Source organism: Hippocampus guttulatus, chromosome 1, assembly GCF_054856545.1.
Source record: "Hippocampus guttulatus isolate MCC_2025c chromosome 1, RoL_Hgut_1.0, whole genome shotgun sequence".
Lineage (NCBI taxonomy): Eukaryota > Metazoa > Chordata > Actinopteri > Syngnathiformes > Syngnathidae > Hippocampus > Hippocampus guttulatus.
The window spans coordinates 8,414,219-8,436,387 of NC_141261.1; the positions used below are offsets into that span (position 1 = coordinate 8,414,219).

At 42.3% G+C, this 22,169-nt stretch overlaps 3 protein-coding genes across 3 annotated transcripts; 2 read left to right on the forward strand and 1 right to left on the reverse strand.

Moving 5' to 3' along the window:
• The first annotated feature begins 1,369 nt into the window (after nt 1-1,369).
• On the forward strand, nt 1,370-12,472 carry slc25a33 (solute carrier family 25 member 33). Its single transcript, XM_086107574.1, has 7 exons — nt 1,370-1,583; nt 3,627-3,800; nt 5,070-5,147; nt 7,481-7,581; nt 7,840-7,906; nt 11,281-11,561; nt 11,647-12,472. Exons 1-7 carry the CDS (start codon nt 1,543-1,545, stop codon nt 11,844-11,846), a joined length of 942 nt encoding a protein of 313 aa, XP_085963700.1. The 5' UTR covers nt 1,370-1,542; the 3' UTR covers nt 11,847-12,472.
• An 852-nt stretch (nt 12,473-13,324) lies between these two features.
• LOC147210260 (uncharacterized) lies at nt 13,325-19,127 on the forward strand. The gene is made up of 8 exons (XM_086107549.1): nt 13,325-13,712; nt 14,436-14,474; nt 14,561-14,869; nt 15,068-15,376; nt 15,613-15,927; nt 16,206-16,355; nt 16,507-16,581; nt 16,918-19,127. The coding sequence occupies exons 1-7, from the start codon at nt 13,682-13,684 to the stop codon at nt 16,548-16,550; spliced, it is 1,197 nt and encodes a 398-aa protein (XP_085963675.1). The 5' UTR covers nt 13,325-13,681; the 3' UTR covers nt 16,551-16,581; nt 16,918-19,127.
• Nucleotides 19,128-19,150: 23 nt separating this feature from the next.
• LOC147210261 (uncharacterized) lies at nt 19,151-21,887 on the reverse strand. The gene is made up of 6 exons (XM_086107585.1): nt 21,501-21,887; nt 21,281-21,382; nt 20,533-20,564; nt 20,411-20,436; nt 19,986-20,042; nt 19,151-19,747 (listed from the first exon to the last, which is right to left on the reverse strand). Exons 1-6 carry the CDS (start codon nt 21,580-21,582, stop codon nt 19,534-19,536), a joined length of 513 nt encoding a protein of 170 aa, XP_085963711.1. The 5' UTR covers nt 21,583-21,887; the 3' UTR covers nt 19,151-19,533.
• Nucleotides 21,888-22,169: the final 282 nt, after the last annotated feature.

Sequence of the window (22,169 nt, forward strand, 5' to 3'; positions counted from 1 at the left end):
CACTTGGTGTCAGTAGCTCTGTAACCAAAGACCAAAAACCCTTATGCAAAGTCACTGCTGAGAGTATTTTGTTCACAAATATACAAATGCGGATATAGCTGACTGACTTTTTGTCCTAGATGTTGTTTTGAACTGAGCTAATTGTTGTGCTATATTTGAGATTGTACCGTACCCTCACTCTTTATGCCCCATGGAGCAGGACCTGTGTCACATGTCCACTTAAGTCCAAACCAGCAACATTCTTTGTTGTTGTTCTCCCAGTAGGAAAGAGCATGTTGTTTTTCTTGCCCTATTATCTTCTGTTATTTCCCGTTCTTATCACAGCTAGAGGAGGCTAACTGCTGGGAGATAAACATCTGGCTGGTAAACACTGGGACACGCTATTGCAGGACGAGATTACATATTGTACAACTGAATGAGCAAAATAATATGTGGGCTTTGCCCCCCCCCCCCCATCCCCCTCCCAACAGTAGAACTTAAACTATGACCTTCTAAAAAGTATGAACAACCCAATACACACAGTGTTGTAAGTGTGAAGGTATTTCCGTGATGTAATGGTGTACTAAAACATGCCTTCTTCTTTGAATCCATATCTATTTTTAGATTATAATTGAATTGTTTTTTTAATTTTTCTTCCAAAGTGCTGTATTTTTTCTGATTGTGTCTAACTGATAATATTGATATAAAGTCATTTGAAATATTTCGATGTCATTTTTATCATTACTGTGATCAAGCTTTTGAATGCTTTATGCAACTGTAACTGTAAAGGGTGACACCTTGGACTGGTAACACAACTCAAAGTTCTGTGGTTCAGGGTTCAAATCTCAGTTCTGGCCTTTCTGTGTAAAGTTTGCATGTTCTTCCGTGTTTGCATGTGTTTTCTACAGGTACACTGGCTTTTCCACACGGTCCAAAAATATGGGGATTGTTTGAAGACTCTAAATTGTGCATAGGTGTGAATGGTTGCTTCCATCATCATTGTTTTTTAGGTTTTACGCACCCCCACTAGTCCTAACACGTCATTCCGATTAATATTGCATTTGTGGAATATGAATTAAGCAACGAAAGCAATAACGTAAACGAAAACTGTAAGCAAATAACCCACCACTGCTATTTTGTAGACAGAGAAATTCAACATCGCCACAAGCAGCCATTGTATTAACCACCCGCGGTATCAATTTCACAACAGGTTCAATACGAGTGACCTCGTGCTGCTTTTGTCCCTCCGTTTGTAGCAACACCAAAGCAAGACTTGAAAAGCTTGCAGACGAGGTGTCCCGAGCACGTGTGCCCACGTCATAGACAACGCCCTCATCCGGCCTACTGACGTAATCGTGGGCGACGCCTCCTCAGTAGGTCTGTCTCTGGCAGACAGCTCCGCCTAGCCGGCTCACAGAGAGCCAGCACGTACACGTGAAAAGCCAAGCGCTTGGACACCGAACCGTCCTTGTCTGCGCCAAAGCGAGTGTATTCAGACATATCACACTATTACACCAGCATGGTGGCTGTCTGAAAATACAATTCCAAAAAAGAAGTAGGAAGATGGCCCAGAAAGACACGCTTCTGCATCTCTTTGCTGGAGGGTAAGTCCGTGTAATGCCGCCTCCTCTAAACGGGGAATTTCTAGACCATACGTCTATTGAAAATAAATACCCGTTCCGCGTTGCTGCTAATAAGTAACAATTTTACAGTCAGCAAACAGTTCATAGGATCGTACAGGACCGTTAGCCGGGGTGCTAACGGTTAGCACCAGCTGGCTCGCGTTAGCATGTCATTATCATTCGGAGCTAACGTTTTTAATATTCTTCCGTACATGTTGTATAGATTTTGCACACAGACTGAATGCATTCGGAGTACTTGCCAACAGTAAGGAAACCTACTTGCTATGAAGTCGCCCAGCAACATCATACAGTACTTCCATTACACATCATGTACATATCTCACGATACATCATCGCGGATGCTAGCCAGCTAAACCAGGCACGGATTATCGTACATCAATCAGCCCGGGGTCACGTTCGGATCTGATAATGTTGCGTTTTGTGCTTGAAATGCGCCATTAAACTGCCACTGTAAGGTCGAAGTTTAGCCAGCGGTTTCTTGGCACGATGGCGGGATCCGCACGGGTTGTAGTTTGCTGCTGTTATATAACGAGAGGCACTTCTCCAGCATCTTAGCTTCCTGCTGGTGTCAAGACGGTCAGAACCTTTTCGAAGACATTTATTGCTTGTCGTACTACGACCCTCCCTCGTCCTTCAAAAAACAAAGTCACTTTCCGTGGGGACGAGAAGCGACACCATTGACGCCATTTTACCCTTGAATTCACGGCAGTGTCTGGAATTACACTATTTAACACACAAGTGAGCTTTAGCTCTGTGTCAGGATTGTCGAAATTTTTAAGATTCTTTCATAACATAGACTAGTGTTTACCGACAAGGCACAAGATCAAAGTTGATTCATAACAATTAATGAAAACTATTCTGAACACAGCAAGATAGAAAACATTAACGCAATATGAGCACCTAATTATAAATCATCCTGGACCATAAAAGAAATGCGACTCATATCTGTGAATGCGAGCGGCTCGTGAAGCTCCCCAACCTGGTTGCTTGCAAACAGTTGCCTTAGTCGCAGGTCTACCTCAGTAGCGGTCTAAAGAGTTTGTCTTCGCACTAGCCGAAAAGTGTTGTCATCCGTGTTCTTAAAGTATCTTGCTACAAGCACATGGCTGACATGGCTGTGACCTTGAAATTATATGTCAGGCTGGTGATGTAGTATTGGTGTGTACAGTATCAGTGTCAATGTATTCCTAACCCAGGGGGAGGCAACTCAGAGACGCAGCCCTGCATGTTTTCCGTCTCTCCCTGCTGCAACATACCTCATCCAAATGAATAGCTCATCAGCAAGCTCTGTAAGAGCCTAATAACGATTCTCATCATTTGAATAAGGTGTGTTGGAAGAGGGAACTTCTAAAACAAGCAGTACTGCGGCTCTCGGAGTGGAGTTGCCTGCCCCTGCCCAAACCAGAACTAGAGGAATTTCCAGAAAACTCCACAACAGCAAGGTTTTCCATTCATTACTGAGCAGAGGCATAGTTTACATCAGACAAATGTCAGCACAGATCACCAAAGAAAAATGTGACAAAAAGTATTTACGTGGACTGAAATAATGATCTCGTTTGTATTTTGTCACCATTTTTTACTTTCTCAATCCGTAATCTGGGCCTGTTGACTTCTTGCAGGGATAGAAGAAAGACACACAGTGATCAGATATTTCCGATCGACTCAGTGAAACCGTACAATTTCCTATGACACGCTTGTTGGGAATGACTGCGTCAGGATATTTGAAATAAATGGTTTTCCTCCCTGCAAAAAGAAACATGCGTCACCAAAGGCAGAGCACAAGCGCAATGTTAATCCTTTGACACTCACTAAAAGTTCTCTGGTCTTGTGAGATACACTTACACCACGCGTGACAAAAATATTTTGGTCTTGGGGGTGCGGGGGGCTTCAACTGAAGGGTTTCCACACTAGGAATGAAACTAATGGATTAAATACCATGATCGAACATGACAACTCAATAGTCTACCCCCCTGCCCCACCAACACACACGAACTTTGTTTTGCAGGTGTAGCGGTACTGTGGGAGCCATCGTGACCTGCCCTTTGGAGGTGTTGAAGACAAGGCTACAGTCCTCGGGACTCACCCTCCGGCCCGTCTTCCAGGTCCAGCTTGGCACCCTCACTGGGACCGGGGTCATCCGACCAGGCACTGTTACACCTGGGCTGGTGCAAGTCTTACGGTAAAATGTTGTCAGACAGCCCCTATTGCCCCATGCTGCATTGCGTACACTTTTCAGGCATCAGCAGTTCTCGACCTACGATATGAACACTTTGTTCCAACACATGTAGGCGGCACAACTTCCTCACCAGACCGTGTGAAGACTTTTAATGACATCACGAAAACCACAGGAGTATCATAATAAGCAATGGGTCCTTATATTGTTATGTATACAATCAACAAGCTTTTTTTTCTGGGAGTGGTGACAAAACAAATTCTATGCAGTGTTTTCCTTTCCGGGTAAAAAAAAAAATCGTGGCATAGTCCTGCCATTAATCTTGTCCTACAAAAATCAGGATTAAGTACACTGTGTCGTGCTCTCGCTCGGTGTTCCCTAAACAGCTGAATACTGTGATATGGACCAGGATTTTCTACCTGAAATGGCAATAAAATATATTCATGGGGCAATTCAAATTACAGTATACTGTATACATTTTTTTTTAGTAACGCTGGCTCAGGGAAGAGCTCAGGAAACGCGAAAGGATTTTTTTAACTGGGTGCTGCAGCGGCAGTGTTAAATTACACCCAGATGACGGAGACTGAGAACTGGCTTGCTATGCTGTCAACTGAGACTCCAAATGTTAAGACCCGAGACACCCAAACAGGTGATAAAATAGTGCCAATGCAACACATTTTAGCGTGCCAGTTCGGTCTTGAGTGTTTTTCTCCCAAATGTGTTTGTGGTGTCTTTGCAATGACAGACAATGTTTTACAATGTACCAGATAACACTTATAGTACTATACCTTGTCAGCCATAAACAACCGCCAGCCACTGACTTTGACCTCAAAACAGCCGGTTTCATTTTGATCTGGCTGTTGTTGGAGAACAGGTGTTTTGTAACGCCGAGAACAATTCGGTGGGCTAATGCGCTTTTTGGAGACAGGGTGTACGTTCCAGAAGTCAACACAGACTGCTTTGCTTCCCACCACATGCAACTCCTAGCCATCTGAATTATGAAGGTCACAGCAAGTTTAAAAATATGGGGGAGGGGGGGGTTGTGACTGACGAGCCAAGTGCATGTGAGTTGGGAGGTGCGTGTGGATCGGTTTCAGGGGAGTACTTGTGATGTAACACTTTATCATATTAGGAGGATGTTATATCTCTTCCCTCAATAGAATAGTACTTCGTTGCATGATTGCACTTTTTATTTCTTCCCATGAGAACACGATCAAAAACCTACATTGACCGATTGCTTTTTTTTTTTAATGTATTTTTTTAAATGTCTTTCAGATCAATCCTCGAGAAAGAGGGACCAAGATCTCTTTTCCGTGGTCTGGGGCCAAATCTGGTCGGCGTGGCTCCCTCAAGGTAATGCAAACGCTGCACTCCACACGAGTTTCTTCCACATTTGGGCAACCCCCGCCGTGTTTACATAATTGTATTTTTTCAAGCGCAAAGTCGAAGTATGTGGCAATGTTGTGGCGCCTGCCAGCTGGTGCGCAAGTCATTGATTACGCACGATGAGAATGTTCTTGCACTCAAAAACAAAAGCACCACAACCCCAAAAGCCAAGGCTTTTGTCACACACCTGTTAGTTTGATTGCCCGTATACATTAAACAGAAAGCTGTTGTCATTAATTCACTCCAGTTCTCAGTCGGTTAGCAGGAATTAGAAAACATGTTCCCATGAGGGCTGGGTTAAAAAAATTATTAATTGAATTGATTTTCCTTTTTGTATCAAATAGAACCCCCCCCCCCCCCCCCCCACATTGATCTCTTTAATAATTTTTTCCCCATAAATTCATGTGACTTGGCACTTTATTTACACAGCCTGCCCTGTGGCTGGAATTCATTTACATTATTGTGCGTTGGTTTGAGCAGGACATGTTCAACAAAATGTACCCGATTAATGTAACTGCATTTTGTTCAATTCCACATATCATTTTATTTTTATTTTAACTAATAGACCTAGTTAGATGGCTCCTTATACAGTATTATGTAATTAGGGTGGGGGAGGAGATCTTGCTCCAAGTAGAGGAGTTTAAGTATCTTGGGGGCTTGTTCACGAGTGAGGGAAGGAGGGCGCGGGAGCTCGACAGGCGGATCGGTGCAGCGTCTGCAGTGATGCGGACTTTGTATCGGTCTGTCGTGGTGAAAAAGGAGCTAAGGCAAAAGGCGAAGCTTTCAATTTACCGGTCGATCTACGTTCCAACCCTCACCTATGGTCACGAGCTATGGGTCGTGACCGAAAGAACGAGATCCCAGATACAAGAAATTAGTTTTCTCCGCATGGTGTCCAGGCTCTCCCTTAGAGATAAGGTGAGAAGCTCGGGTCATCTGCAAGGCGCTCAGAGTCAAGCCACTTCTCCACGTCGAGAGGGGCCAGATGAGGTGGCTCTAGACATCTGATTAGGATGCCTCCTGGTCGCCTTCCTGGTGAGGTGCAGGAATTTTGGGGAATAATGTTGCAATGTTGCTAGGGTCTTTTTTATCCTGGACTTAAATTATCCTCGGAAGAGGATAGTTCGAGCGTGTTTTTTTTTTCCCTGTCCCTACCCAGCGTTTTGTCCTTTCTGAATTCTGATTGTAATTTCCCCATTGCGGGACAAATAAAGGATATCTTATCTTATTTTAACATCCGAATGGCCAAAATCCTACACGAGCATAAACAGTCTTAATATGTGCTGACAATATCCTTCTCTCAAGACACGACATGTTGTGGGTAGTAATAATTTCAGCGTGTTTACTTCTTAACAGTGTTTGCACAGTCAAACGAAACTGTTCATACTGCCGATGGCATTCATGTGTCAAAACACTTTCTTTTTCATTGTTTGCCAAAAATTGTTCTCGGTGTCACTTTACCAGTTCCTCGGCCGTTCATATTAACTCAGGTTTTTTTTTGTGTGCTGTGAGGACTTTAATGTTTGCGTCATCATTTCCTTTTCCGTTTGATCCCCTAACTCCCTCTTTGGTTGCAATATTCAAATCGTGAAATAATGACTACACTGAACTCACACCAGCGTTTATTTGACATTATTGCGACTCACTCCTCTTCAACTGAACATATACCGGTAATGTGTATCTTACTGCCATTTGCGCTGCGCTTTGTTTTTGCTGTTGTTTCTACCATATTTAATTCTCGATTCTGCTTTTATTCCCCAAAGGAGTTTCTCACCAAATTTGTTTTCATTCTGCCTCACGTAAAGGCTTTCTATTGATTCTATGGTATTTTCTATTAAGATCCCCACTTTTAGTGTGTCCAGAAGCAAACGCCGTCTGATACTGTGAGCATTTAGCCTCAATATCTTAATGCACAGCAAAACATTGCTCGGACTTTGAGACTGCTGGCCGAAGACACTCATGGGGTTACTTTCGCCCTTTGCCTAATGAAATCCTTTCTGTTGCCACTATCCCAATCCACTAGCCAACTTGGACATGCTCCCGTTCAAACCAGTTCTTGTGGCCACTGGGGCTCTCAGTGCTTACTCAGCCCATTCGGATCAGGTGACAGAGTGTTCCCGAAGTGAGGTGCAGGGATCTCACTTGTCTGGACGCATGCTCTCCACAGTCGCTTGCATTATGAATGGCCCTCGGGTTATAAAAGCACATTCACAAATTTCATAGAATGACAATGCGTTGCAAATCTTTCCGGCACCTTCCGTGGCGCGAGTTTTCAACAGTTTGTTGTCCTATGTTTTCAGAGCCATTTACTTTGCCTCATATTCCAAATCCAAAGAGCTTTTCAATGGGATGCTGGTTCCCAATAGTGGTGCTGTACACATGTCCTCTGCTGGTATTGCAGGTGAGACTCAAGCATAGTAACACACACACACACGCACGCACACCATAAAAAACATGTCATATAATCTAGCAGACTGTAAAATGCTTAAGTAGGCTTTTGACATTAATTCAGTACCAGCCAATTCGAGACCAAGTCTGAAAAGACGTTTAAAAACGTCTTTGGGAGTGAATGAGTTAAAAGTGGAAAAACTGTATTTTGCAGATTCTCGCTCTTAGAATGGTTTATAAGTGGAATAAACATTTTTTTTTTGTCCCTCAGCTTTTGTTACAAATTCCCTGATGAACCCCGTCTGGATGGTCAAGACTAGGATGCAGTTGGAGAAAAAGTGAGTACAGGCTTTAAGTGCACCTGCTCTGTGTGCTCTTGCGTGAAGCTTCTGGCTCTGCATAGAGTACACCAGTGATTCCCAACCACTGTGGAACGGCACGTTAGGCTCACAGCACACAACACATCAGAACCCGACTGGAATAGACCATCACAAAAAGGTTGCAGACTTACACCCACACACTGCAGGATTGAGCTCTGCGCATTTCCCAATGCACCGCCAACCCTGTAATGGGTTTTGAGGCTCTACGTGCAGTATACCATTTTGCATAACTTTTATTATACCATAAAAACATGGCAGGATTGTCAAGGAAGAAGTGGGTTGTCAAAGAGGGGAAGTGGGTGAGAGAAAAGGAGCCGCTGTGGATATTTTGATAATAATAATAATACATTTTACTTCTAAGCGCCTTTCAAAACACTCAAGAGGCTTCTCGCTTATTCACTTACTGTACCTGGCACACTTTGTACGTTGCTTGTGTGTATTGCGGTGAAAGAGACTGCACCTTTTCATCCACAGGTACACATGACACCATAAACAGAGTTAAGTATGAATATAATACACAATGTGAATGCTGCATATCCAGTGTTTGTATGGCTCGGCTGGGTCATGCAAACAATAAATTAGCTGTTAATCGGCAACTTTGCACTGCCCCCACACAGGTGATATAAAATTTCAAAAGCAGCGGTTGACTTTTGGCCACTCATTAAAATTCGTTGGCCAGCCCCGCGCACTGAACGACATTTCATTCGGGTTCGGACACATTGCTACGTGTGTGGCAGGCTTTGATTATAATGAGAGAGCAACAAGTGTGCCAAGGAGATTTCCATTTTTCTGTAAGTGCAAGATCACCACCCTTCCCACCCAACTAATTCATCTTTGTTAATCTATCTCTGCCAGCGATGTGACAGCTAGACCAATTATAGGCTGGCGTCTTGAAATGACAGAAGGAACAAATAACCCGTGTAGCCACCTGTTAGGACGCATACAACAGAATACAAAACATTTGTTCAGCTACACAGATTTAGATTTTGAAGTGAATTTTTGAGTAAATTGAGGTGTGACATTTTTTTGTTCTGTGCTACGGTGTGAGAATTTTTGCAATTTTACACATGTCCCTTGAACGCAAGTAGTGCGTGTGTACAATGTCGTTTACAACAGCAACGCTTCCCGCCTTCCGCCGCTTTGCTGTCCTTGAGCCATTCACTACGTGACTCTGAGCTTGTGATCTGTGTCCCTAAATACACAGCTCTGACGCACGCATTGGCCTGTGTGCAGAAGAAGAGTCTATATTTGCACTTGCATTGGCGTAGGGTTGAATATGCAAGGTCACAGGAGAATGTTTTTTTTTTTTTTTTCATTTTTTAATTTATTTTTAAGGGGTGGGGAGGGTGTCAATTGTTTGCCAACAAGATAAGCCTCGTCCAGGTGACGAAAAGTCTTGGAGCATTTCAAGCAAAACGCCGTGACGCTTCGTTATTCATTTAACTCTAAAGTTAGAAATTGACAGCTCTTGCATAACAAAAGGATAAACTGATGATTAATATTTGAAGAGCAATTTTGAAAAACACTCCAGATTCCATGAGATTATTCTCAGAAAAATGGCATTTCCTGCACATTGCAACACGCCACATTTTACAAACATGATTTCCTGCCTCCAACCAAACTACCCCCCATTGACAAATATATGACCAGATTTTGCTAAACACTAAAATATAGCTATTCCCCCCTCCCCCATGCACACACATACACACACACACACACACACACAAAATCTATTTTCTGCAGTAGCGTCAAAATATTCGGGTTAACAAAACACTGAATTGCGGGTGTGGTCAAGGTAATTTTACTTTTGAGATCTCAACGCCCTTTATATCCATCCATACATGGATTACAGTTATGCAAGAAGCACAGTCCTCACTCAAATAAAACAACAAAAAACTGTTAACTTTTGAGTGCACATTCACTGTTTCTGTCAACTTGTAACTTGTTCGTATTTACATTATGTTGAATTGACCGGGATAAGTTGGAATGGAGCGGGTGTCGGGCAATGTTTTTGAAAACTTAGATGCCAAAAATGGGAACCGTGCACATGGGGGTTTCGAATGGAACTGGGGTTTGTAGCACAGTTTAGAAGAGGTTTGCCACAAAACGTTGAACACAAATCAGTCTGATGCAATATGATTGTTGACTGCAAAATACAACCTTCCCAAAATGTATTGATAAATGTCTACATTTCAGAACTTGGAATTAATCTTTGTATGTTGTGCGTGTGATTATAAGCTTACGCTTGAAGGGAGCAAATCAAACAAAGTTTCATGGAACAACTTTTACGGTGCGTATATTACACAATATCACAGTGTTGTATTCACAGCAATCGGTTACACAGATAAGATAAGAAAACCTTTATTAGTCTCGCAATGGAGAAATTCCCAATTCACAGCAGCAAAGTTATGAAAGGAAGAAGTAGAACAACAAAATATAGGAGCTGCTGGAAAGGCAGCCACTCTCGCGGCGCCATTTTGAAGTCAAAATAACAAAAATAACACAACACAACACATAGGACACAGACAGTCGTGCAATCTTCACCACTTTTCTGCATACACTTTATTGTCTGAAGCAGTTCTAGATGAAAGAGGAGAGGATCAAAGTGTCCTTTCACCAGTGGATCAGAGATGTCATGCTGAAAATGTGCACACGTCTGCTACAAGCTAAGTTTTGAAAGCAATAAGATAAGATATCATTTATTTGTCCCACACTGGGGAAATTTGCAGCCTCCAGCAGCAAGAATGTAGGCAGAAAGAAGAAGAAGAAAAAAAACAAACACCGTTCAATTAAGTGCAATATAAATACAAAATGGATAAATCGCAGTGCTATTTACAGTTGTTTTCCACATCATTAATTATTATTAATATTATTGTTGCTATTTTTTATTCAGCAGCCTGACAGCAGTTGGTAGGAATGAGCGTCGGTATCTCTCCTTCTTGCAGCGCGGGTGTAACAGTCTCTGGCTGAAGGAGCTAAAATTGTAAATTATATTAAAAAGGTAAAATAAATTGTACCTCCTGCCCTCTAGTGGACAAGCTTTAAATGTTCGGGCGATCACTATACAGTATGTTGTTCATCCGGATGAATGAACAAGATAAATTATTTATAGGAAACAAATGATAATTGTGATAATGAGATGGTGGCTGAGGATGTGAAACTGGATCAGTCACGACACTCTTCCGTGACCCAGTGGTTGGAAAAAACACTTCTTTGATTTGTTCATGTTCCACATTACAAATAAACAGGTTTTGATCAAATGGCACCCGGTGCTGAAAATAACACATTGCGGTTTTTGTCAGTCATTGAAGAACGTTTGTTTGACTTTTCAGAGCCCGGGGAGAGAAAAAGATGAATGCCTTGCAATGCGCCCGCCACGTTTACAAAACAGAGGGCGTACGGGGCTTCTACCGTGGCCTGACCGCATCCTACGCCGGCATCTCTGAGACCATGATCTGCTTCCTCATCTATGAGACGCTCAAGAAGCGGCTTGCTGACCATCAGCTGTCATCCCCAAATAATGAAAATGAGAAAAAAGCGTCTGACTTTCTACGCTTGATGATGGCAGCTGCTTTCTCAAAGGGGTGTGCATCCTGCATAGCCTACCCACATGGTAAACACTTGGACCAGGCACGCCTCTTGTCTCAACTGATTTCAGCGCCAGTGACCTAAAAATCATGTGTTGTTTGTCTCCACAGAGGTGATTCGGACAAGACTGCGTGAGGAAGGCAGCAAGTACAAGTATTTCTTTCAGACCGGGAGGTTAATAGCTTTGGAGGAAGGCTATGCAGCTTTTTATAGAGGACTCATTCCGCAGCTAATTAGACAAATCCCAAACACGGCCATCGTCCTGTCCACATATGAACTCATTGTCCATCTACTGGGAGAGTCCAAGTAAAAAAAAAAAAAAAAAAAAAGGCCGTTTGGTGACTTGGGTTTTTCTTTCCAGCAAACGTTTCATGGTCGCACCATGACTGAACACACACAAAAAGTTTGAATTGCAGCACATTGATGTCCGTGTGGTGCCTGAGACACTTCTATTTTGGAATTGAAGCCACTTGTTCTGTTATCTAATGAACACTTTGTTTATAAAAAGTAAATGAAGAAGTTGCTAACCTGTGGAACGAAAGGCCATCTTCTTGGATTACTTGTGTTAAGTTAACTAAATTATTATTTTTTTTTTATTTTATGTCTGCTTCCCTTGTATTATCCGCTGTAGAATCCGCTTCCATGAGAATGGGGTCGGCTCATGTACTTATTAACAAGGGAAATGATTTGAAGTACTAGCGCTGTTTGTCACCTTCCAATGAACACATACCATTTTGGGACAAACACAGTTTGCTTTTTTCCAAGTTAGATTTGAAGAGAAGAACTGTGTTATATTTTTGTTTAATATATATATAAAAGTACACTTACTTGCTTACCTCTTATTTTTCTTTTGAAAAAGGATGGTTACGTTTTATTTACAACATGACAAGGTTGGTGCTTATTTGACAAGTGAGTCAATAAAATGCATCATGACAATTGACTGTTTTTTTCTAGTGGCATAAATAACAGTTTGCCTTGATTTTTTAAAAAAAAGTATACTTCAGTGTTCAAAGATATCATCATGAAAGACTCATTTCCTTTGATTTTTATTAAATGTACATTTTTACTATTTTTTTTCCAAATTGCTGGGTTTTGTCTTGTCATTCTGAAGTTTGTTAGGACTGCAAACATCCGTGCACGTAAGTCCGAGATCTTATCAACAATGTGGTGATAACCTGAGAAACCTCTGTGCAAGATGATGGAAGGCAAGGTGATGAGCAGGACTTTGTATCGCAAGACAATGTACTATACTGCCTGACAAAGTAGTACATTTGCCGGCATTTTTAACCTTGAAACTACTTTTTTGTTGGAAAAAAAAACCTTTGTCGGGGGGAAAAAAGCACTTGTGATCACAAAAATGAAAAAACGCAATGGTGACAGCTGACAATGTAAAATATTTGCTGCCCCAACCAGTTCAATTCATAAATTCAAACTGTCGTATTTTTTTGAAAAACACTTGTAAGACATGACATAGAATATTCAAATGAAAACGGGAAATACGTCAGACAACGTGTGTGAAAAATCAATAATGGCATAAGGCATAGGTGTCAAACTCAGGTCCTGGAGGGCCGCTGTCATGCATGTTTTCCAAGTCTCCCTGTTGCAACACACCTGATTCAAATAAACAGGTTCAATATCAGGCTTCCGCAGACCTTGCTGATGATCTGATCATTTGAATCAGGTAGACTTGGAAAACATGCAGGACAGCGGCCCTCCAGGACCGGAGTTCGACACCTGTGGCATAAGGGTTCTGTTTGATTTTGAACTAAAAGGGTAATGCTGACCCCTGGCGGCCACCTCGACAACAGCTAATCACACGGGCTGGATGGATAAACTCCACTCTTGACTCAACACATTTCCGACATGGACGTCAGATTATTGTGACGAGCTGGCCTCACTCTCGAGACTTGTTCTCGACTTCGCTTTTAACTGCCAAAATGTCTGTCGCTGGTGTACGCAACAGTCGTGTCGCAACAGCCACTTGGTTAAAGCTCTGCTAGTTAGCACTTGTTCGGCTGTTTAGCTCAATAAGCTAACAAAGCTAGCACGTCAATGTCACATGCTACGTATGTAGCGTCCTTCAATACTCCACCGGCCGGGCATCATTCCGGCCTCGCTGTTTGATGGAAGGGTGAGGGGAAAACGATGCCAACATTCCTCTACATTCTGCTAACGGGTAAGTTTAGGCTGCTAGTAGACGCTCAGGTTGGTTATCGTACAGGTAGTTCACCCTATTTGTGTCTAAGTTGCGCAGTATCGGCCGGCCTGTCTCCCATCGTTGAGGAATTTTACTTGACACATCTGTATTGTATTGGTTTGGTGCTTAAAATCAACACTAACCTCTGTTGTTTGTATAGCACCAGCTTATCTTATAGTCTAAGCCTTTTTGTCTTCAATTTATTTACCGTAACTGTGGTGCCAGTTCTATTTCGCAATCGTGTTTACTCTAATTTAAAAGGGTTAGTTAGGGATCACCCTTACCGTTAACCTCTTTGGAACGCAAACCCCTGACCCAGGCTTGAATCCTTAATTGTGGCTTTGGAACCCTAATTCGAAACCCCAACCTAGGTGTGAGACCTTAAAGCCTTTCTTTGGAGCCACACCTGCATGTTTAAAATCCTAACCAATGCTTGAGACCTCGTTTTGAAACTTAAAATGCAGCCCTTGTTTAAAACCTAATGTGGCCTCCACCCCTACTTTGAACCCTCAAAATCTTACTTCAAAAGCCTAACCCTTGTTTAAAACTTGATTTGACCTCCGCTTTCAACCAAGAAGTATAATTTATTGGCGTCCTCTTCTTCTTGATAGGTATATGGTTTCCTTTTAATTCAGCAGCAGAGTGATAAGAGTTGAAATTTGTGTTATGTGATGGTAATTTAGTTTCTCATTTCATCAAAAGGTTTGTTAGGTGTTCTGCGGGACAGAGTCACTGCCATTGGTAAGCCAGGATTTAGAATCAAAGTGCTCGTCCACCATCCATAGTATTACAGCGTGCCCTTTCTAAATGTTGGTTCTTGTCCTCAGATAATGTCAGACTTGTGGATGGGGAGAGCAAATGTTCTGGCCGTGTCGAGGTTCTCCGACATAACCACTGGGGGACAGTTTGCGACCACGGCTGGGACCTCCGCGAGGCTGACGTGGTGTGCCTGGAGCTAGCCTGTGGCTTGGCAGAGTCGGCCCTCCACGGGGCGGCTTTTGGTACGGGCAGGGGAGAGATCTGGCTACGGCACGTTCAGTGCACGGGACACGAGTCTAGTCTGACCCGCTGTGCCGTCGTCCTCCATAGTCACCCCCACTGCACCCATGAAAATGATGCAGGCGTGAAATGCTCAGGTGGGACAATCTTTTGATAAGGAGCTTTGTGCTAAGACATTGCATGCGTGCCTATGTGGGTGTATATACTGTATGTTTGCATCTCCGGTTCTAAAAAAAAGATCTAAATGTTGCAAATGAAAAACAAGTTGAGTTGTGAGATTGAGGGTTCTTGACTGAAATGTAAGTTTTGTGATCACCCTCTGGTTTTCCACACAGGTACCCTTTTCATGCCTATCCTCTCCCTTTTGTCCCCCCACACCGTGTTCTCTTCCGGGGAGGCGGTTCGGTTCAGCTGCAGCGTCCTGCCGGGTCACCACGTCAGAGACTTCCACCTTTACAAACATGGCGTGACTACGCCCGTAGTGACGCAGAAGGCGGAAATGAGTCAGTCACGGGTGGAGATGGCTCTGCCTAACATTGAGACTTTCCAACAGGGCAGCTACAGTTGTCGCTACAGGGTCAGCGGCAGCTCGCCTTCTCAGCTGCTCAGCTCTCCACCAAGCAACTCTGTCAACATCACCGTGGGTAAGTCACTTACCATCCAACCGCCACCCATTCACGTAGCACATGGTTGGATTTTTTAGGGGGGAGAGGGGGGGTTTGGGTACAGTCTAAGGCTCTTGTTTTGTGATTTTATTTTGGTTGCAGTTTTTAACGCTGCCAATGAGGTTATATTTTTATCTGCATATTTCCCCCCCAACTTCAGTTGCTTTCTCGATCGCAATCTTGACCTATAATGATGGCTCTGTGTTTTTTCCCAGTGGAACTCCTGACCCCTCAGCACTGGTACAACACATCTTCCGAGGCCCCGGCTGGATCCGTCATTAAGGGCCACAGTTTTAACATCACATGCTTCACGCCGCAGCCGTACCCCGGAGGCTCCTTTCAGCTGCGACTCATCCGCCCCAATGGCACAGTGCGCCAGTCTCTGCCGGCCCTCAGCCCGTCCGTCACTTTCACCTTTGCTGGTGCCCAGAGCTCAAATGAGGGCTACTACTACTGCCTGTATCGGGTCCAGCTGGGAGGACGCACCTTTGTCTCCAGAGAGAGCCAGGCCCTGCCCATATCTATACGAGGTGACACTTCTTTGGCTCCCTCATTTTGCATGTCAGGCAATTGAAGATCAAGTACAGGAAATTCATATTAATCAATATACACACTAATGCACTATTTATAGTAAAGCCCTTTGTGACATTGTGCAAATGTTGCAATTTTAATGCTCTGGGGACAAAGGGGTCTTTGGTCGAGTTTGTCAAATAGGAGGGGGCTCTAAATCTCTGGCCTGAAGGAATGATGTCAAAGCAATGGGGAGGAAGATGTCCTTCACTGACAAACACATTTTCCCCATCTTCAGACCCCGATCCAGTTCTGAGTCCAGTCATGATCAGCTGGCTTGTGTCTGGCCTGACATTTGTTGTTGCCGTCATCATAATTATCGTTGTGGCCAAAATGCTGTGCAACAAGGAGAGGAAACCCTCTGAACTGGAGCGAGAGACCAGATCTTGTAAGTCACTCGTTCTCAAAAGTTTTTACATGTACCATTCCCCCAAAATACTTAGCTCTCCAAGTATCTGTCCATTGGCCAGGAATAGCCATGTGTTTTTTTTTGTTTATTTTTTGGATGAAAGTCTAACAACATATACTTCCATCTCCAGGTGTGGAAAACACTTATGTTGCCTTATCGATTAACAAGCTATGATGGTGTATGCAGCCAGGCATAACTGCTCAAGGTATGTGCATGTTGTTTCTGTCTTGAGAAAATGTGAATATTATTGTGTAATAACTGAAAAAAACCATCTCCCTGATAATATAGTTTATAGTGCCACTGTACTAATACAAAAAAAAAAATCCCATGTGCATTTGATTTAATATCATTTTGCTCAATCAATTTTATCATTTTAGTCTAACAATGTCATTTTGTAAAGCACCAGTTATTGTCCCTGTGTCGGATTCATACAAACAAAAATGTTTGAAATATGTATTTTACTGTATTGCTTAGTATATATTTTGCCCTTGGCATGTATGCAATTATATGAAGCATGGGTTTTTCTGCTTCACAACTCCAGGGAGCGGACTGTGAAAGGGGTGCGGCTGTGTCCACAATGGCTTCATGGGGCACCACAAAACCAGTTGGCTTGGTCAGCGATCCCTGCTACGCCCACTTCAGTCTGCATGGTACAAGGTTTCTCCTTTTAAATTTCATCGTTTGGTACCTTTCTGTATCTCCGCTGTATCTGCTAGCAAGTTAAGCCACTTGGGCCTTGATCTTTGAAGGAGATACAGTATATGATGGAAAATACGGATGGATGGGCTTAACTTTTATAAAAGTATTTAATAGCTGGCTATGTGATATGACTTTCCTCTTTACCCATCAATTGTGAAATTAAACAACCAAGCAATTATCTTGTAGGTTGACTGTTATAATAATTATTATTGTTTTATTATTAATTTTTAAAAAGTGTCCTTGAGCAGGCAGTTCAAAATTTTGCCCCACGGTGAGGTCAGTTTGGCTAATTCATATATTTAATGTAGTTTAATAACATATTTTATTTGCATGACAACAGCCCACTCCGTCCCTCAACTTTGAAAAAAGTTACCACACAGTACTTTTCTACATACTTAAATTAGGCGTTGGCTAGAATCAGATTCCGACGGCACCACAACATTGAGCATACCTATCGCAGTATTGCAAGAAAGAAAAAAGAGACTAGAATCCAGACCTTCAATCCCACGGTATACATTTTTGTCTTGTACGATTTTTCATGTGGGAGTGTGAAGGAGGGTGAGGAAATGGCTTGCATTGAACTACCAAGAATGACTAAGGTAAAATAAATATATAAATCCAATCAAAATACACGCTCTATCGTAAGAAAGCGAAACCCGTCGCTCAACAATTAAAAACAAAGTGTTGAATTTGTCTTCTTGATCAAGTGAATGTGGTGTGAGCTGTACTCCTTAACCTTTCAACCTTTGTGTATTTTGTCCAAAGACACCCTAGTGGGGATTTAGTGACACACTGGAGCAAGCGATCAGTTCATAGCCACAAAATTAGGACTTTGGGATTTCTTCGGTATTCTTTCTTTATTATCACGTTTGGATTAATGTGACATTCTCAAGGTTTGTTCAAATATATAGTGGTTGCAAGTGGGGGTCGGGGGTGGTTAAAGTTCAATCATTTACTTAAGAACTTGCCGAATATGTCAGTAAAATAGCAAACAGGGTTTCATTTTACTTTAATTTAAACCTGCTGGACACAGTAGTCTGTTTTTCAACTTGCTTCCCTTATATACTGTATTCATGCAAGCCTTGCGCGTTACACCGTGCACCTGAGATGACTGAAATAGAGCCGTTGCGTTCAAAGTCTGTGTTTACGCTCAATTCCGTATTAATGCACATGTATTTACTTGTTCCTCGCTCAAGGAGCAAAATGTGACTAACTCTTGTTTAAAAAAAATAAAAAATAAAAAAAAAATTAAAAGATTTGTACTAAGGAAGAACTCCACTAATTTATTGTATATGTTGTTCTCCAGAGCAATGGTTTATGTCAGGGGTGTCAAACTCGTTTTTTGTTGCGGGCCACTTCGGAGTTACGGCTTCTCTCGGAAGGCTGGTGGAAAATGTCATTATTTATTACCCATGACAATTTGACATTTCGGTACAGATTTCAGCCAGAATCATGATAGTTGACACACATGATTTTCTCCTGCGGGCCACATAAAATGATGTGGGGGGGGGGGGGGACTGGCCCACGGGCCTTGACTTGGACACATGTGGTTTATGTAAAGCGGGGGTGTGAAACTCATTTTTGTCACGGGCCACTTTGGAGTTAACGTCTTACCTCGGAGGACCGTTATGAAAGTGAAACCAAATGAATGTTCAATTGTGTATTCGTATTACTACCTGGACGCAACGAATTGATGGATTACTAGTTATGAAATCAGTCAAGTCAACTCTTAAGAGTTTGTTCAATTATTGTTCACAGTGTGTACACAGGGCAACAAAATTCTTGCAAAAGCGTTATTTATCATACATGACAATTTGACATTTCGGTATGGATTCTACTTAGCAAGGATCACGGAAGTTGACGCATGATTTGCTTTTGCGGGCCACAAAATGACGTGGCGGGCCGGATCTGCCTTGAGTTTGACACTTGAGATGTCGAGAATGATTTTGTATTTTGAATCCAACCTACCTTTGCATTGTATGTCATTTATGTACATTGCTGCATTTCAACGTGTAAACGTCACAGTCGATTAAAATGTTATTGTTGACTGGATTACGTCCCATTTTCCACACAGCTTGTGCTTTTTTTGGTAACTTTATTCTTTTGGAATCAGTTAAAACCTTGTGATCAGGATAGTACAAAAATAATCAAGCAAAGAACATCTGTATCGCGAGTGCAGGTATCTGTAGGTATAGACTTGGGTCAAAAGAACATGCAACTTGTTTTGTTACAAAACCACTGAGGCACTTTTGTTCAGCTCATCTGTTCCAACACAACGAGGAACATATGGACCACTCTGAACTCGAATGACCTCAGTCTGTGACAATGAACGCTGGCCTCTTCTTATTTAGTCAGAAGACGCGAGAAGGGCATTAAGGAAAATAAAACCTCTCTGTGATAAAATGTCATTTTAAGTAAAACGGCCCTATCAACTGGGCAGGATTTTATTTTCCTTAAATCATTCTATTTTCCTGGTGTAGTCGTTTGACTCCATGTTGGAGAAGACGAGGTAGAGGAAGACTGCTGCGATGAGGAAGAACACCAACTGGACCCAGACTGGAAGGAAGTGTGACGACTGAGGTTCTTTGGGAACTTCTTGATGAAATTTCTTGGGTGTCGCTCTCAACCTGGCGCTTATGTATGGGGGTGACGCTGTATCATATGTGTAGCGTCTGAAAACCAACAGCAAGTTTGTAACACACTTGCCAGTAACTTAGAAAGACCCCAAAAAGTCAAAAGGATGTGTCTGAGCAATACTTGGCTAAATAGTACCCGATATGACACTTAAGTGGCCATAATGGACTCTTGGTCAATTTACATCATGTAAGACCGAAATGCACCAAATTGTCATTCCTAACTTGATAACACTAGGACAAATATTACTGTTAATTCGAAGACAAAAATACTCACTCGTGCTGAACTTCGGTCTCAGTCCACTCTGGTCTTGCACTCATGTAAAGCCGACTACTGTAGACAGACAGTGCACACAAAGTAGTCAACCCAAAATACTAAAGGGGGCTGGGGGGAGACAAAGACAAAGATATTTATTTTTTTTTTTTTAAATCAGCGCACTGTTAATAGCCAATATTCACCTGCTCCCTGTACTGCAAAGCCAATGCACAGCACGACTTTAGTTATGACAAGCGGGGGTGGATCTGACACTGAACTGAAGAGAAAAATCTCGGCCCCGCAAAGATGAAGTAAAAGCATCATTTGTATTTTCACGCAGGGGTTACTTCATCACAAAGCAATTTATTATTTCATTTGATATTAAGTCAATTTTCCACATCACCTTTAATAGTTGAATGCTACAGCTAACATGTAATGTAACTTACTTGTCTTCTGGCAAATGACTCCTGGCCTAAAGAAAAGGACAAACAATGATAGTGAGCAATAAAAAGAAAGATAGCGCACACAGTACGGAAAATATGATATAAAATATGCATGTGTTACTTACAGGTGTACTGTAAACATATGTAACTTCCTCCTCTGAAAAAGAGGAAAAAAACATTTGGGAATTTTCTCATTCCAATACCCAAGTCGATGAAGTAGTTTTGATGGTTGTATAAGGTGGGGTGACTGCAGGGTGGTCTTTGTTGGGTTTGGGGTTATGGCCTTGTCTTTTTTTTTTTAATCACAAAAGTATGATTTTATTGTTTTCACATTTTCAAAAATTTAAAACATTTTCATGTGAATCACTGCTTTTGCAAGAGAGAAATGGACCATCTATTTAATAATATTTAGCGTAATCCACTCAAAAAAAAATAATCATCATGACAAATTAAGTCAAACAAATAGCCCAGCCCTGCTGTGTGGCTTTAAATGAAACCAGGCAGGGTGTTGCTTGTCAAAATTGTGCCTAACCGAACTTGCCCAACAGCTGCTGAACTGGATTACTGTGCAGTTGAACCCAAGTACTCCTCTCGCTTAACTCTGCGTAAGGCTGCTCCATAGTTACGATATAAATAGGCAAATGTATTTTTGTGGCAGGGAAAAAAAGAGGTTAAAATGTGGACCTGATGTTTTGTGTGGGGCGTTTCGTGAAAAATGACTTTTGGACGACAACCGTGTTACATTGCGGGATATGTAGTTTCTTGGTGGGTGGGGGGGGGGGGAGCAGTCACATTTAGACCATCCTTGGTTAAAAAAAGAATGCATTACTGTATATAAATGAAAGGAAAATATGTGTATTCAAACTACTTTACCTTCTTCTCTGTAGTAGGTTTTGTCCGGTTTTGTCGGCGGAGCTCTTTTCCCTTTGGCCATTGCTTCTCTAATTTTCTTCTCGTACAGACTTCGGGTGGAGTCTTGAGTACAAGGGAGGTATATTATGAACGATGACGACGATACAATAACTGAGTGAAACCCGCCGAAAACCAATGCCATAAGCGCAGTCGCGTTTATTTAGAGAACAAGACAGCTCACCGACGACAGGACCATGTTTTATTCCGTATTCATCAAGCAAGTCGCTGATCTCCTCCACAGACCTGGCGCTCAATGTATACATGATGCGCCCTAAGTTCGTGTAGAACGTGTCGTTAATATCAGACTGTCTCGGTTGCTAAAAATAAATCCGATTGGCAGGTCTCGGGAACTTGGGGCGCTCCTTTTCCTTCACCGCTTGTCGTCCGACGACTTTTCCTGTGTGCACCTCGTTTTTCGTTCGTAGTGATTAAGAAAAAAAGACATCGTTTTTATATATTTATTTCCGAGTTCTAATTTTTAGCGCGCCGTCAACGGGCGTCAACGTTCCTTGTCTACCGCCCAAGTTTTTGCCTTGACTGAAAAAGCAATCGCACCTCAGGAGTGTTTACTTCCGCGTCTCCTCCCAGCCGTTTTTGTGTTCTTCTGTAAAGGCAGCGCCACAAAGTGGCTCCTGCTGGTACGCATCAAGTGTTGGCGTTTGAGCTTTTGGATAAAGTACGTAACTGCAGGGATCGGCAATTTAAATGCGAGAAGCGGCCGTAATTTGTCGTCGCCCATTTTTAACATGCCTATATTAATATTTTATAATGTATATTTATTTATATATCCTTTTTGTTCATCTACTTCTCCCTTTCATCGTTTTGCTGCTGTAAATTGGGAATTTCTCCA